Raw genomic sequence first — 16,768 nt, 5'->3', positions numbered from 1 at the left:
ATAAAAGTGAAAAAGGAACGAAGTCTATTCAATCATTCAACCACTCATTAAGTTACATTAAAAGCTGCTTGCTAACTGCATGGGAATCACAAACTGACTTAAATGCACAGATCTAGTCTCTAAATCCTCCAGCTACATACACCGAGTTCCATGAATTCAGCTTCATTCTACCACTCAAGCCAATAGAAAAGGCCTGTCAAATCTGGGCCTAATCATAATAGTGATCTTGGGCAGGAAGGGGGGAGAAGTGGGCTTGCTTTACAAAAATCAAGTCATTTTCAACCTCTACAATATCTAGAAGTGAGAAGTAATCATTTGAGAGGCAACAATTTTTTAAAATAATATGTGAGTGCTTACCATATGCCCAGCAACGTTAACACCTTACATGTACTAACTTATTTAATTATCACGAGCACTCTAAGAAACCTATACTTTTATCAACCTCATTATAATTTCATTTAGCAACAATTATTGAGCATTTTCTATGTGCAGGACAATTTCAGGTGCTGGACATATAACAACAACAAAACAATGTCTCAACGAGCTTATGCTTGGTGGTGGGAACTAATTAAAACATGTCATATGGTTTTGAACACAATGAAGTAAAATTTAAGAGGCTTAAGGGGAGGAAGTGTTGCTATTTTATCTGTGGTGCTCACCAGAAATGTCAAAAAGGTATTGCTGATAAGGTGATATTTTGATGAAGACCTAAGGAAAGTAGGAGTGAGCTACTCAGCTATTTGGGAACAACAAGCCCCGGGCAAAGATAACAGAGGTGATTGGCAGGAACATGCTAAGAAAGAGCGTAAGGGCCTGAGCGGCTGAGTGGCCTGACCAAGGAGGGTGGGAGCAGAAGATGTGGGCAGGGAGGCAGTAGTTCCCAAGCCCAGCTGCCACTAATTCACCAGAGGAACTTGTACAAAATACTTGAGTTCCACTTCCAGTATGAGCAAGTAAGTAAACTGAAAAAGGCTTCATGACGCGAGCAATTAGAAAAGCTGGACTAAATACAGAATAAATATCTGTTCCTGGACAATAAAGGCTATGGAGCCAAGATCTGGGGGATGAAAGAAACCCTGCATGGGGGCCACATTTCCCTTGGGGGCATCTTCCAAATCCAGAGAAAGCCAAAGAACTGATAACAAGAGAAAATGAAAAATAGTTTTAGCTAAATGATAATGAAAATACTGTCAAAAGAGTATAATGCACATAAATCTGGGCTTAAAGAAAAACTTACAGTCTTAAGAATATAAACAGTAAAATAAGAGGCTAGAAAAAAAATCAATAATGTATTCATCTCTCTCAAAAAGTTATAAGAATAACAGCAAATTAAACCCAAAGAAGGTAATGTGGAGGAAAAACAAAGGCTACGAGCAGAAATTAATGAAACAGAATACGTACAAGCATATACCAGATGATCAACAAAGCCAATAGTTGATTTTTTTGAAAAGACTAATAAAAACTGATCAACCTCTAGTGAGAATGATCAGGAAAAAAAGGAGGTACAAAGTATAAAAGAGGACATCACTACAGATACTGCAGACAATAAAATGATAAGATGACCTATAAGATTACATAAGTTTATAAAACTATTTTTAAATTTAGATGAAATGGATAAATTCCTAGATAGTCACAATTTACCAAAACTCTCATAAGAGGATAACAGTCTTATGCCCATTAAGTAAATCAGATGCATAATTTAAAATCTTCCCACAAAGAAAACCACATGCCCAAATGGCTTCACTAATAAATTCTTCCTAACATTTAAGAAAGAAATTAACATCAATCTTACAGACTCTTCCAAAGAACAAAAAGAGAAGGGACACTTTCCAACTCACTTTAGGAGGCTAGCATAACCTGAGAGGCAAAATTTGACAAAACATTACAACAAATGACATTTGTCAACAATTGCTGGTAACTCTCACACACAAATATCTTTGTTTTTGTGAAAAGCTCACACAGACCTATGTAAGATTGATCATACCAGCTTTATTTGTGACAGCCCCACACCGGAAACAAAATGTCCTACAATAGGTGCACGGTTAAACAAACTGGCTCATCCATGCCATGGAATACTATTCAGCAACAGAAAGGAACAAACAATTGACACATACAACTTGGATGGGCCACCAGGGCATTATGCTGGGGGTGGGGAGGGAGATCGCAAAAGATCACACACTAATAGCTCCTTGAAATAAAAGTAAAGATAAATTAGTGGTTACAAGGGTTTAGAAATGGTTAAGGGGAGAGGAGTATGATTATAAAGGGGCAGCATGTGGAAGACATTTGTGGTGATAGAATAATTCTGTATCTTGATTGCAGTGGTTACACAAATCTACATGTGATAAAATGGCATAAAACATATACATACATATGATATCAATGTCAATTTCTTGTTTGTGATAGAGAACCCAAATATCCTCCAAAATTAGAATGGATTAGTTGTAGTATATTTATAACGGATACTTTATTGTTATTAAAAAAAACTATAGCTCTCTGCAGCAACATAAATGTATCCCAAATAATGCTGAACAGAGAGAAGCCAGTCACAAAAGATTCAACTCAGCACCATTCCATTTCTATCAAGTTCTAGACAGTGTCAAATCAATTGTTTAGGAAAGCGTACACAGGTGGAAAAGCTATACAGAAAATCAAGGAAATGATTATCAAAAAATAAGGAATGGTAGTTCATGGGCCGAGAGGTGATGTGGAGGGATAAATACGAGGTGTGATCAAACAATACGGTGAATGTTAAAATAAAAAAAAAAATTATTACAGTAAAAGACACGTTGCTATTAATCCCCCTCAAAATACTCCCCTTTGCTTTGAACACACTTATCCCATCGTTTTTGCCACTTTCTGAAGCAGTTCTGAAAGTACTCTTTCGTGACTGTCTTTAGTTGTGCTGTCATGGCTGCCTCAACGTCCTGAATCATTTTGACTTTGGGGAAGAGTCAGAAATCACAAGGTGCCAGATCCAGTGAATAAGGTGAATGAGGACACACCGTAATGTTTTTATTGGACAGAAATTTCCATACCAGTAGTGATGCGTAACACGGAGCATTGTCATGATGGAGGATGATCTAGGGCACACTTTAAAACACCGTCTCTCAACCGTAGCTCACACCTGACTGACCACACCCAAACAAGCTGCAACTTATCACACATACTGTTACTAAGGCTTGACACACCACATCCCATATTGAAGATCCCTGCCTTTCCGCTGGTTGGCACTTGGCAGCAGCATTCACTGTACTTTGTGATCACAACGGAAAGGCTCCATGTCACACATTGCTTCTGGTATGGCAATTTCTGTCAAATAAAAGCATTATGGTGTGTCCCCATCCACCTTATTCACCAGATCAGGCATCGTACGACTTCTGGCTCTTCCCCAAAGTCAAAATGACCATGAAAGGTAAACATTTTGACTCGATTCAGGACATCGAGGCAGCCACAACAGTGCAACTAAAGACACTCACGAAAGAGGACTTCCAGAACTGTTTCAGAAAGAGGCAAGAACGATGGGATAAGTGTGTTCAAAGCAAGGGGGAGTATTTTGAGGGGGATTAGTGGCAATGTGTGTTTTACTGCAATACATTTTTTTAACATTCACTGTATTTTTTTATCAGACCTTGGAATATGGCTTCTGAGAAGCTGACAATGTTTAACCAGGGTGGTGATTATATGGAATTTTAAATTATTTTTAATGGTATATTTTATACTTTCGATGTATGTGCTATATTTCTTAACAAAATAAATATGGGAGAAAAAAGTGTCCATCTGTGTCAAATGTTGCTGAAAATTTGGCTAAGATGAGGTCTGAAAAGTATCCACTGAAATGTAGTAACAAGGTCACAAGAAATTGGTAGAGTGGTAAGGAAGAAAGACTGAACAGAATAAGTTTAAATGCAAGTGAGGAAAGGAGGAAGAATGAAGAGGTCACTCTTTACAAAAGTACTGCTCTGAAGGGGAGCAGAGAGATGAGGCTGTGGGGGGAGCTGCAGACTCAAGGGTGGATTTGGTTTTGTCTTTCAAATGGCAGATATTACAGCAGGTGTTTCTGCTGATGAGAATGATCCACTAGAAAGGGAAGAATTGATACTGGTGAGAAAAGAGAGTTGCTGGAATAATGTCTATTTGTAAGCAAAAGGGGATGTGATATATTGGACAAGTAGAAAGGCTGGACTTAAGAGCCCAGACAGCTTATCAATAGTCAAGGGAGGGTAAGCAAAGTACATGAGTCCATGAGTACTTTGAGCAAACAAGGTCATCAGAAGAGAATGAGGGAATGAATGGAAGAGGAAGTATGAAATGAGAGAAAATGTGAAACAGCTATCTAGGAAAATTGGAGCACTCTAGAACTTACAGGAAAATTGCCAGACAACATAAATAGTCTACTTAAGATTCATGTCCAAGACTTAAAGGGAAAACAGTCAAGAAGACTATATTTTTTCTCCAACGATGCTCAACAATCTGATATAGGCACAGAGTTAGATTTCAACCAGATTTAGAATTCCGCTGGGAAGAGAGAATCAAGTGAAGGTATCTGTTAGGGAGTGATCATAATGATGGATCATGAAATATAAGCAGAGAAGGGACAGAAGTGAGAACATGAGGAAGGTGAAGGACTGTCAAAAGTTAATGGAATCAAGGGTGAGGTTCAAGAATTGGAGTAGGGGTACTAGATACAATGATGGAAAGTGGGATTCTTGAAAAGGAGATTACGGAGAGGGTACAAGTACAGTTATTGAAGACAAGGTCTAGAGTATGTCCACAGAATGGTTAACTGAGGCAAGGTAGAAGACAAAATATTTATGGGAGAGGAAGTCAAGGAATGAAGAAGTCAGAGTTTTGAAAATAGTTATCTGAATGCATACTGACATCACTAAGAATCACAAGAACAAAGTTTAAATGCCAATGCCAGGAAGCGAGGTGCTAAAAACAGAAAAGTATGAGGAAGAATGTAGCAAGGGTCTGGAGGCAATGGCCTTGGTTCCCTCATCTGATAACCAAGGCACAGAACAGCTCAGTGACTTGCCCAGCTCATGCAGCTAGTAACTGATAGGGCTAGAATGGAACACCAACAGTCTGGTTCTATTTTAAGCTATCAAGTCACAGACCAGCAGTTCGCAAACTTTTGAGAAAGACCTTTCAAGTTAAAAACAAAAAAATCTAAGCCACACAACAATACACTTTTCCTACTTAGTGAAAGAAAAAATACAAAACCGAAAGAGCTACTATGAATTCAGTGATCGAAACAAAATTTTCCATTTCTAATCTTAAGAATCTCTCTGTATATTTGAATTTTTTATTCCATCACTCATTCCACAGATGGTGCTTAATGCCAAATGGCTGTGTGAATCCCTTTCAAAAATCCTTCACTGCTATATGAGCACCCTCTTGGAGAACATGGCTTCCATCCCACAAATAGTTATTACGCACTGGTTTGTAATAATGATATGGCAGGATCTGAAGGATTCCTTACCCCTGAAGGGTTTCCAGTGTACGGTAGTGCTTCTCAAGCTTTTCAAACCCTTTTTAACCTCTAAAAAAATACTGAGCACCCAAAGAGCTTTGTTTTGTGGGTAAAAATCTATTAACATTGGGCATATTAAAAATTAAAACAAAAAATTTTAATATAAGAATATACAAAATCAACATTTCATTAGCCATCAGGGTGATGATGCCATCAGTATTATGAAACAGTTTTGATCTTGTGAATTCCCTGAAATGCCTTTAGATCCACTGAAATTCTGTTGTCTATATAAACAGATTGGGCCAGTGCACTATTTTTGTCATGTAAAGTTTATCAAAATAATATCAAGTATTACTGGTGGGAGGGGGTTGGGTGAAGAATAACTGTTGTTAAACATCCCACCTTGAAGTATAACAGGAGATAAGGGGGGGGTGGCATAATGAGGAGAGTAAGTGAATTCATGTTTCAGTCTGCTGTTTTCCAGGCACTGAGTTGGGCATTTTAATCTGACAACAGCCAATATAGTGGGGGTCACATCCCTAGGAGAGAAAGAAACTAATTGCTCAAGGTCTAAAGCTAGTAAATAATGGGGCTCTGACTGGAACCCAGGTTATGCTGATCCCAAAGCCTGTGCTCATTCTGCTGAAACCCTGAGTTCAGACAGACTAGTACAAATGGAAAACAGTCCTGAATTTCCCAATATACTTTTCTCTTCCTTTATATTTTTGTTTTCTCTTTCTCAGTATGTAACACTTCCAAGCACAGCAATAAGGGCTCCTCCGAACATATGGTTTATGTCTTCTCTTAGACCATGGGTTCTCAAAGTATGGCGCCTACAACTAGGCGCTAAAGGAATCTAGCCAACATAGCCAAATGAGTTCATCACTAATAAGAATCAATAATAGCAAACTGATATCACTGATGGGACAGAGAAGAAAGTAAGGAAGAAAAGCAATAAACTTTCTTATACATGACTTGGATTAACAATTTTTTTCAAAATTGGGGTATAATTGAAAGACAACATAATATTAAGTTCAGGTGTACAACATGATAGAATATTTGTATGTATTGTGAAATGATCACCACAATAAGTCTATTTAACATTGTTAGTAAGTTAATAGTTAATAAGTTAACAACTATTAAGTTCCCCCAGCTCTAACAAGAGATGCATACCATGACCATCTCCACCAGTGCCCACATCCAACCCCAATAAGAAACTTTCACACTCACCTTCTTTATCAGTAACTGACCAGGAGTATTTCTGAAAAGGCTTACTAGATGGAAGGGGGTCCATCTCCAGCACTTTATAAATCTGGCCAAAGGCTGATAGTCTGAGTGCATGCTGAAGAACAAAAGATTATATTTATTCAAATTTCAACGGCCATTCATAAAACCCTTAGAACATCTAGCTAAAAAGACATTTATTAACTGCTAATATTATGATGGCAAAAGTCCCTAACAACAGGCAAGAAAAAAGTTACTAAAGTGATGATGTCCCTCTAACAGACAGTGACAGCCCCATCTTCTACCTGTGCACTGTGGGTAATATCCTCTTTTTGCTGGATGGTCATATAGCTCAGAGCATCTGTTGGGTCTCGTTCACAAGGATCATGTAGACCAGGACCCCCTTTGGCAAGGGAAAAAAGAAAAACACAAATACCATTTAGAACAGAGTTTAGAATTCAATAAACTAACAGAAAAGAGAGAGAAAGAGAGAGAAGAACAGAGAGAAAAAAAACTGAGGAACTATATTTGCTAATTAAATGGAATAAAAACGACACTCTCTCATTCTCAATATGTTAGCACTTAAATGTCTTCATCTTACTGGAAGTCACTTGTATATCTAAGGTCAAAATTGGGTCTTAATCTGAGAATTTAGAGACAGCTTCATAAGCCATCCCAAATCTTTAAAGGGGTTACATATGGAAAATAAGACCAAATTTAATTTTTCCACATTAAACACCAGACTGCAAACAGAATGAACTTCATACATTTTAACCAAACATATACATTTTAAAATTCAGAGCTCTAGGTAAAGCAAATTCACAGCAGACACAATTTCTTATTAGTACCTTTTATGTTAGTATATATAAAACATAAATTACAATTATTGAAAGAGAGTTTTATAGCACTTTTCCAACATTCAAAACATCCTAGTCGCTAAAATTCCAAGCAAAACTCCTACACATCATTTTCTTTTGTGGAGGACAAATTTAGCACATATTTAAGAAAATAAACCAAAATGAAATTGCTCTGATTCTTCTGCCTCCAGAGTTTGAAACCCTTACCAGGAAGTAGTATTCCAGATGCCAAACACTCCATTACTCGTCTCAAGGCCTCCCCAGCGCCCAAAGGTCTATTACAAGTACCTATAGACTTTTCACATATAAGCTCTAGTGGCTAGAAGATATTAAATTACAAATTAGTACATGCATCAGTGTTAAAAGGATTCCAGTTAAATGTGAGCTGACATTTCTATCTACAATGAATGCCAAAAAGGTGAAAGTCAATTTAACATTTAGGGCCCAATTAACTTCTCCCCTTTGATTATCAACTTTTACCCCAGCTAGAGTTTTTAAATCAACCATTGTTGAGATAATATATTCAGAAGACATGTTGTTATAAAAACTTCACTTTCAGTTAACCTGCAAGGATCAGTTAAGAAACTGTGGTCATCTAATTGATTTAACAAGAATTTAACAAGCTTTCATATAAGTTAGTAATAGCTAATAACTAATCAATGTTCTAACCCAGTCCACCTATCTCCTACTTAACCTAGGAAGCACTCAAACCACAGTAAGACTTCATTTCAGCCTGCCCCAAGTACTACTACAATTAGAATAAATGAAGACCAACTCTCCATACTTAATAAACTAAAAAGTGATGACACTATGAAAGTAATAATTGCTAATTTAAAATGACCTTTTACATCTTTATTTGTTTTACAATGTTCTTAATTGTGGTCTAGATTGGGTCAGGAATAATAATTTCCAAATTAAATTTTGCAATATACATCATAAACTATGTCCACAATTAGGTTAGGTATACTATTCGCCTGACTTTAATTACTAACATAAATTTATTTTTAAGTGTCTACACGCAAATAGAAAGAAAAGGCCAGTATGGGAGCCTTATACCGGCATGTCAGGTAATTTTTAAGTGGAAGTAGCACTGAAATAGAAATGTGCCAGTCAGGGAGGCTTTCGTGGGAAGTAGGTGAACAGTGCAGAGTGAAGTGCAGGAAGGCATTCACTTCTAACAGGTACAGAACCTTTTTGTTAGAAAAAAGTATCTCAGGCTCTGTAACATGAATATGATAAGGTAGAAGAGACAAGTTATATGCATAAAAAAGAATTCATATAAAAAGCATAGCTTTTTTCCAAAACAAAAATAGGCAATGCACACCTTAACTCACTCAGAATATAGCCATTTCACAGAAAAATGTCATTTCTATAAAATTTCCTCTGACTATAGCTTCAGAATTTGCTTGTAACTGTATTTAAGTACTTACCCATCCTTTTAACGGTGCCCATGTGGGGACTCTGTTGCACAAATCACGCAGAATGCGAAGGACAATTACACATGATTTTAATCCATTTGCCCTTGCCTAAAACAAACAAAATGATTCCAATATCCCTGTTGAAATCCATTCTTCATTTTAAGCACACTGATCATGGATAGGCTCTTTAAAATGAATACTAATTAGCCAGTCATTCATCAGTTGTCAAACTAAAAAATTAAGTTATTAAAAATAGTAAAGAAAGGCAGGTTTTAAAGTAAATGAAGTATATTATTAAAATTGATTTTACAGCCTGTGGCAACCGCATTCTGGGCAACTATCTTAACGTTTAACTTTTCTCGCCCATGTTTGTATTTTAAAAGCCATCATTTGAAATTCAGAGTACTAAGCCAAAAAGAATCCTATGATAATTAAATATTCATTATAGAAGCTATAGTAGGCACTTTACCTAAATTAACTCATTTACTCCTACAATAACCCTATAAGGTAAAGAGTACCCCCATTTTATACATTACACAGAAACCATTAAGTGGCAGGTGTTCCAAATGAAACCTGCACAAGGATACAATAACAGTAAGATAATAACAAAGAGCCAACCTGAAACCATTTGGCATGTCGAAGAGACGCCAAGGCGTTCAGGCATTTCTGCCTGTCCAATAAGTCCGGAGGGTCTTTCATCGCAACCTTTTCTAATGAGAAAATGAGATACAGAGAGACAGATACAATTTGACCAAGGGGTTCCTGTTAAATTACCAAATAATAAGAATAAAAAGAAGAACAGCATCTGAGTGAACTAATAAGACTCCGAGAAGACATGATTTGGCTTTGTTGCTTTTTAAAAAAATGACATGCACTATGGTTACTTTAAGTAAAGAGTCATAGAGCCATTCTGGGCACAATACAACATGAGCATGAAGGCATTCGCTTAGTAAACAAACCCATGACCACTGCTACATACAATCTGGGATCTTATTAGGCATGTATATAACGTCAAGGGGCACAAAATAGGCACATAGCACTTCTTCCTTTGGCAGGGGGCAAAGAGTGGGAATCTGTGACCAATAGCAATAATACCTTTTCTTTATGGAAGGAACCTTAATCACTGATCAATTCTTAAGGAAAATTGGGACTCTTTTACATAATCAGTTTGAGACAGACCAAGAATACACTGAGTATGGCAATTTTATTTTTTTACAACTAAATAAACTCATCCAACAAGATAATCATTAACAAGATAACCACTGATAAGAACTCTTCAAGTGTCACCTTGGAGTTCTCTCAGATTTCTTTTCCAAACCAAGATTATTAAAACCACAAATATGAAATACATTGAACTACATTTCAAGTTCTATATACCTTTTTATAAAAAAAGGTAGCAAAGAATACTATCTAATTACAGCTATTTGACTTGCCTTAACATTTTTAAAGTTGGATTAGATGGCCCAAAGCAGCAAAATTAAGAATTTGAACATATGATTAATGAAAAATATCCATATTTGAGAAGATGTCACATGATACTACTAAATCCAAGTTTAGAGAGCCAAATTTATTTCCTCTAAGCTACTAGGAAGTGGGTTTTTAAACATTTTGAAGACTTGGTGCATTATTTAAATGCATACAATATCTACAAATGTTTCTTGGGGAGTAAATTCTTTGTCCAATCCAATTAAATCAGATTCACCATTCTTTTTTAAGAAATCGTAGATATAGGTGAATCCATCAACCCTTCTTCCTAGTATAATCATGATCATCAGACTTAGTAGTGTGTTTGTGTGGGCTAGTTGATACAATGAAAATATTTTTAAATAAGAGACTAGATAACTGACACTTTTTAGTTTCCTCAGTTACTACACGATTCTACTGGAGCAAATTTACTATATGTTCTGAGAGGTTGCCATTAACTAAAACGGAAGGCATAGTGCCTACCAGAAAATAAATCTATTAGAGGAAGAGTTGGGTTTCTCTTTATTGGCTGCGACATTCTGGAGGCTGAAGTGCTACACACTTATTTTCTGACTGAGTGAGCCTGCACCAGATATTTGCATTGCTTCACATTAACCTCTGCCAACAAATTCACGACATAAGGTCTCATTTCACTACTCTCTTTTACTCATAAAATGACAAGCCTCAAAAAGAATGATTAATGTGAATTTATTTATAAACATGAAAAAATATACTATGGATATTCACTTCATAGGTGATTTAGTTCCTGGCCTTGCTCAATTCTGTCTTATAAAGACACAAAACATACAACTAACTCATTTTAATGTTTTTATGTCAAAATGTTTAACTGAAGTCAATACAAGCATCTGTGTAAAGCTCACATATCAGATACAACAAACTACTGTAAGTAAATGATTAGAATCTCTTAAAAGTTAGACATGACAAAGGTTGACTGACTGCTAAGTAATGTAATCCAAAAAAAGGTATGGACCATACTTATCTTTTTTTTAGATTTCAATCTTTTAGTTAAGAGTAAGGCAAGCTCCGTTTTATTCTATCATCTTACCAATTAGGAGTGTCGGGAAGAGGGGGGTAATGGAACAGGGGAGTGAGACAGGGCAGGTTTGGATAGGAAAAGACAAGGCAAACCAAAACTCTTTTTGAACTTTCTGGTACTTTCATCCAGTGGCCAGAGCATGGAAAAAACACCTTACACTCCTTGCAACACAGATATTTTTAAAGAGAAACAATGGCAAAAATGTTTAGATAAATTCTGTCATCCCCCTAGTTAGATTATAACCACAGATTCCTATTAAAAAAACAACAGAGGCATCAGCTTGCTGGACAGTCAACATTTGGAGGCGGTAGCTTCTACTAAAGAGGTGGAAGGGACAGGCAGTGAAGAGCAAGCAGACCTGCACTGGCTTTCCTGTTACATCGCCATCAGAACGCCATGTTTCTTCACGCTCTGATAGTCCCAAGTCAAAATATCCAAAATGTTTCAATATTCATGAGCTGGGACTCAGAAGGAGATGTAATAATTCATCTCATTTTATCTTCTTCAAAGTTTCTTATTTCAAAACAATGTCAATTCATATGGTGTTAGAGTACAACTTGTAAGCTCTGCTTCCCTATTTCCTTTATGTATTAATAATACAGTTTTATATATTTTCATTCATTAAAAAAATAAATTAATATGACAATCATAGAGTTGGTGTTGGAAAAACACTGCTACTTCTCATAGCAGAATCTCAAGTTTATTATTTCTGTATGAACTTTATTTAATGTGTTTCAATTTTGTGGGGAAGCAAAGCTTTTCTGATAAAAAGGCATCTTGGAGTCTTTAAATTAGAAACAATGGACCTGTGAGCCATTTCATTTTTTCCTACAGTGGCTAGTAAAACAGATTATGAAATAGCATGGGGGATGGGCTTAGGGAATGACAAAAAATGCCAAAAGCAAAGAAAAACAGCTTTTACAAATGTATTGCTCAGTAAGCTGGCATCAGGGCATGAAGGTACATATAACATTCTAAACAGCGGAAGCACTGTTAAAGACATCTGTTATGCCTGACTTTATCTGGTTAGAGGTTAGAGCAGTGACCAGAAACACAGCGTGCTACAGGAAATGTTGGTCAGTTTCTTTCAATTCCTGACATGCAAGCTAACTGTCTGCTTGTTAACAAAAGCACTGGCCTGGACATGGGGAGGGGGAAAGCCAGAACATGGTTGTGTTAAATAGGAGTTGTTCCATGTCTAGAACCTGGGCTCTTCAGAGGTAAATAGCTGAGTTGGGTTATCATGAAGGCCTCTTTGACCACGTCGATGAAGCTAAGCTACTGAGTTCACACTGGTAGAATTTTCTGGTTAGCCTGAAGATATCCTGGCAGCCCCTTCTCTCAATTCCTTGAGGCTTCGTGGAAAGCAGACATCATGCTTCACGCCATTGTCCATGCAAAACATCAGGCCGCAGTGTAAATGCAGCAGTAAGGTAGATCAGAGAGCACTGTTCTCCTAATTTCCGGCAGAAATGCCTCAGCAGACAGTCGGCCATGGGAAAGATGATGGCTACAGGTTTGCCCTGTACAGTGTCGGTGTAGGGAGGCAGAAAATAAGGCCTGCAGCACTGTTATAATCCCAGTTGTGATCTCTGCACTGAGAATCTAATGTATTCATCAGCAGGACTCATGCCAGTGAACTTGTGTCAAGACGCATCACAAGTCTGCACTGATACCAATATGTGAAAAGGAGCTCTTGGGAAACTCTGCTGTGAACTGAAAATCTCACTAATACTGAGGGCAGAGAGTGTCTGAGCCTAAGCCACAAGAGTCTCTGTAGTCTCCCTACCCACCTGGTTTCAAACTGCACTGTAAATGTAATAAACAGCTGATTTATCACCCTCATAGCAAACAAACTCCTGGTTGAGAATCACAGCCTAAAGAAGCTGAGACCCTGTGATGCTCAGAACTAAATCAGCTAAGCCACTCCACACTCATCCGAGACAGGAATGGGAGCGTGGACGGCACACTGGACTTAGTTAGGGACCTGGGTAAATGGGGTACCTTCCTCATTTATAAAACAAGGCAATTATCTACCTCACAGGGCTGTTTTGAGGCTTAAAAGAAATAATATGTGAGAAACAACAGTAAGGTGAATAAAACAGTAAGTTATAAAATACCTTAACAGAGCTTGAATTCTGAGATGCCCAATGTTAATGCTTCTTACACACTAGACAGTCTTGTTTAGTCAAATAATACGCTGGCTGTGAAAATTCATATAACAGGTTTTTTCCCGTTACCTACTATGTATTGGGTGCCATTCCGGGTGCTAGGGTAAAAGGATACCTGCCCTCAATGAACCATAAGCTATATTAGAACCCAGTCCATTATTAGCACTACAGCAAATACAGATACCGGTTCCAATACCATACTTCAGGGGGTGTTTCGTGTTTCGGTTCAGTTCTGCAGACCTAGCAGGTACACATTATTATTCTCACTGTGCATCTTTTTCATAAGCTGAGTAACTACCACTACTTTGGGCTGGGTATAGTACAAGTCACAGTACACAAACCCTCTCATTTAATCTCCAACAACTTCCTAAAGTATTTATTATCCATATTTTAAGATGAAACCTCTCCAAGGTCATACAGCTATAGTAACTAATGGAATTAAGAACTGAACACCTGACTGCCAGGCACCAAGGCCTGCGCTTTTTCTCCTACGCCTTCTTCAGCAAGAAGCATGTAGTAATGCGGAAGGGTTATTCTACAGGGCCTTCAGGTAAAGGGTTAAAATAAGGAAAGACAATTGATAGCACAGGAGGAATCTAACCTATGAAACAGTAAACAATACCAAAGAGACTCACTATGTACTCTGGCCAGTGAAAGCATAAACAGTGATTTGAAATGAGCCCTTAGATCCACTTCTGCAGAAAACACTGAGAAGACAGTGGGATGCTCCCACCTGCCTGTCCTCCAATCCTCTCTGCTCTCACCCACACACTTTTTTCCCTTTTTTAGATTTTACCCAAATATGTGACAGGTAAACAGGCAAAAGAAAGATGTGTGTGTGTATATGTGTGTGTGTGTGTGTGTGTGTGTGTGTGTATATACACATATATATACACACACACACACACACACATACATATATATATTATAAATGGTCTGTTTTGTGGGGAGTGGAGAAGTTGAGATTCTATAGAAAAATATCTCCTTGAAAAACATTACAATGTATTTCTTCAACTTGGAGAAAGAAAATGAGTGGAGATTTTCTTTAAAGGGCTATCTCTCAGTCTTAGAAATTCCTGGAACCCTAATGAATCTTGTGCTTTCACCCCATGCAGCTGAAAAGAAGTGCGTCAAGGGGGAGACACCATCCGTTAGTGAGGAAACAAGCCCTACAGAATTGTATGGCCCAGGTCTCACTCAGTTATACTGGATCCTCCAACTTGCCCAGGAATATGCAAAACTGCTAGTGCATCTCAAAAAACTGTCTCTGACAAAGCCAGGTTAGACAAAATGAGCTAACAAGCAAGTCTACAGGGCTGGGAGGTTAAGGACAATGGCAAAGCAAATCTTTGTGCCACTCAAAAGGAGAGGAAGTAACATGTATAAAACATTAGATCCAAACTGATTCCTTCACCTTACCTGGTCCCACACAATGTTCAAGAGGTCTTGGGGTCCTTTAGTAACCCAAACATCTTGAACAAACACTGGCTCTCCTACTTTACCACAAATTTCATTCTGTAATAGTCTTCTAGTAAAGATGCAATACACTGAGAATCTGTTTTCAGTCTCTCTAAACAGAAATTAAAGGTATAAAGACAACAGACTAAGCTCAAGGCTGTCGCTGAAAACTATGACAAAATCCCAGGTAAGTATATAAAACCACAGGGAAAAGAACCCTGATGCTCTCTTAATACTTTCAAAGAAGCAATGGAAAGGATGCCTACAGCTACAAGCAAACATATAATTAATTAATCTAGTGTTAGGCAACTTCGGTTTTTTTCTCATCTCTCTATACTCAAGTAATTTTAATAATAACTGTAATTATATCTATACTTAGAAATAGTTAGTTTTATACTAGGGGGTCAAGTAGAACACAGCTTACCAGAATTAACAGAATTATCTTGATACTTCAGAAATCATTTTATAGTTCTACAGTTAATGGTGAACTGAACAGCTGTTAAAGAAATTAAGCCATTTAAGATTGGTTCTTCAGAAGTGTTAGAGATACTATACACAGAAAAAAAAAAGAGTACATGCATAAACCCAATATATTGGATGCACTTTAATTTTAAACTATGACTCATAAATGTATCTAGTTTATATGTTAGATTTGGTATAGGTCGGTGACTTCAGTTACCCACCCCCCCCAAAAAAAAATTTTAAGAGTCTACCACTTTTACTTTAAGAGATACTACACGTCATGTTTGTCAAAATTCGGAAGTTCCAAAATCACTGGTAAATATGTCTTTTTCTGCGTTTACCATCAACTTGAAATAAATTAAGAAACTGACCAATATTTCTTAGTGCACTGGTATTTCAGGTAGGGGAGAAAGCAATGGGACTTGTTAAACGTCTTGTGATGAGAAACAGCAATGGGGAGTCTCCACCAGCCCACACAGGCCACCCTGCCTCTAAATTGTCATGACAAAGGGGCGCCAGTTGGTCAAAAGTCTAACAGAAGAAATACCACATAACAAGTTTCTCCAGACAGGACCAAGAGGCAGAAACAAGCTAACCTGACAGGATAAAAACATCAGAAAAAGAAGCCCAGTTCCATCATTACTTCTCAAAAGTGAGCAGATTTCTCTCTGTTTTTACAAGGTTGACATTGCTATACAGGAATTCTTTTTAACTTCAGAAGAAAGTTAGTTTAAGGCATTATTCCCACATATATCATATTCAAAATGTTAACAGGATCACAAACCCCCTAGAAAAAAATTTACTGAAGATTAAAAAAAAAAATCAATCCCCCAGTTTATATCTCTTACATTATAAAATATTTACACAAGGGCAATTAGGTAAAGCATAAATCTTATATGGTTATATAGTTAATTAGAACTCAGAGCAATGTACAAATAAATAATTTGAAACAGTTAAGAGAGTAAATTTGAAAACAATACTGTTTTGGACCATGTTTACTCCTCAAGTCAGACCTAATACCAAGCTACACAGAATAGGCTGAATGATACCAATAACAATGCGATATTAGACAAAGTAAAACAGAACACCAAAATAGTATAAAAATTAGAGTTCAGACCAACATGATAAGCACAAGTTTTTAAATTAACATTTATATTTCAAATGTATACATTTTTGCAAAA

The 16,768-nt window shown here is 37.1% G+C and overlaps 1 protein-coding gene across 5 annotated transcripts in view; it reads right to left on the bottom strand.

Moving 5' to 3' along the window:
• STRBP (spermatid perinuclear RNA binding protein) overlaps nucleotides 1-16,768 on the bottom strand; it is a 130,783-nt gene that overhangs the window by 37,107 nt on the left and 76,908 nt on the right. For 4 of the 5 annotated variants that reach the window (XM_019658793.1, XM_019658792.1, XM_019658791.1 and 1 more), the window contains 5 exons: nucleotides 9,594-9,685; nucleotides 8,988-9,083; nucleotides 7,765-7,876; nucleotides 7,006-7,103; nucleotides 6,707-6,818 (listed from right to left, as the gene is read on the bottom strand). In XM_019658793.1, coding sequence (XP_019514338.1) covers nucleotides 6,707-6,818; nucleotides 7,006-7,103; nucleotides 7,765-7,876; nucleotides 8,988-9,083; nucleotides 9,594-9,685 — 510 coding nt within the window. The remainder of the gene's footprint in view (nucleotides 1-6,706; nucleotides 6,819-7,005; nucleotides 7,104-7,764; nucleotides 7,877-8,987; nucleotides 9,084-9,593; nucleotides 9,686-16,768) is intronic. The other variant, XM_019658794.1, reaches the window with a different exon arrangement.

Source organism: Hipposideros armiger, unplaced genomic scaffold (assembly GCF_001890085.2).
Source record: "Hipposideros armiger isolate ML-2016 unplaced genomic scaffold, ASM189008v1 scaffold_290, whole genome shotgun sequence".
In the NCBI taxonomy this organism is placed as follows: Eukaryota; Metazoa; Chordata; class Mammalia; order Chiroptera; family Hipposideridae; genus Hipposideros; species Hipposideros armiger.
The sequence above is the reverse complement of the archived record's forward strand: the minus strand, read 5'-3'. Positions and strand labels throughout refer to the sequence as shown.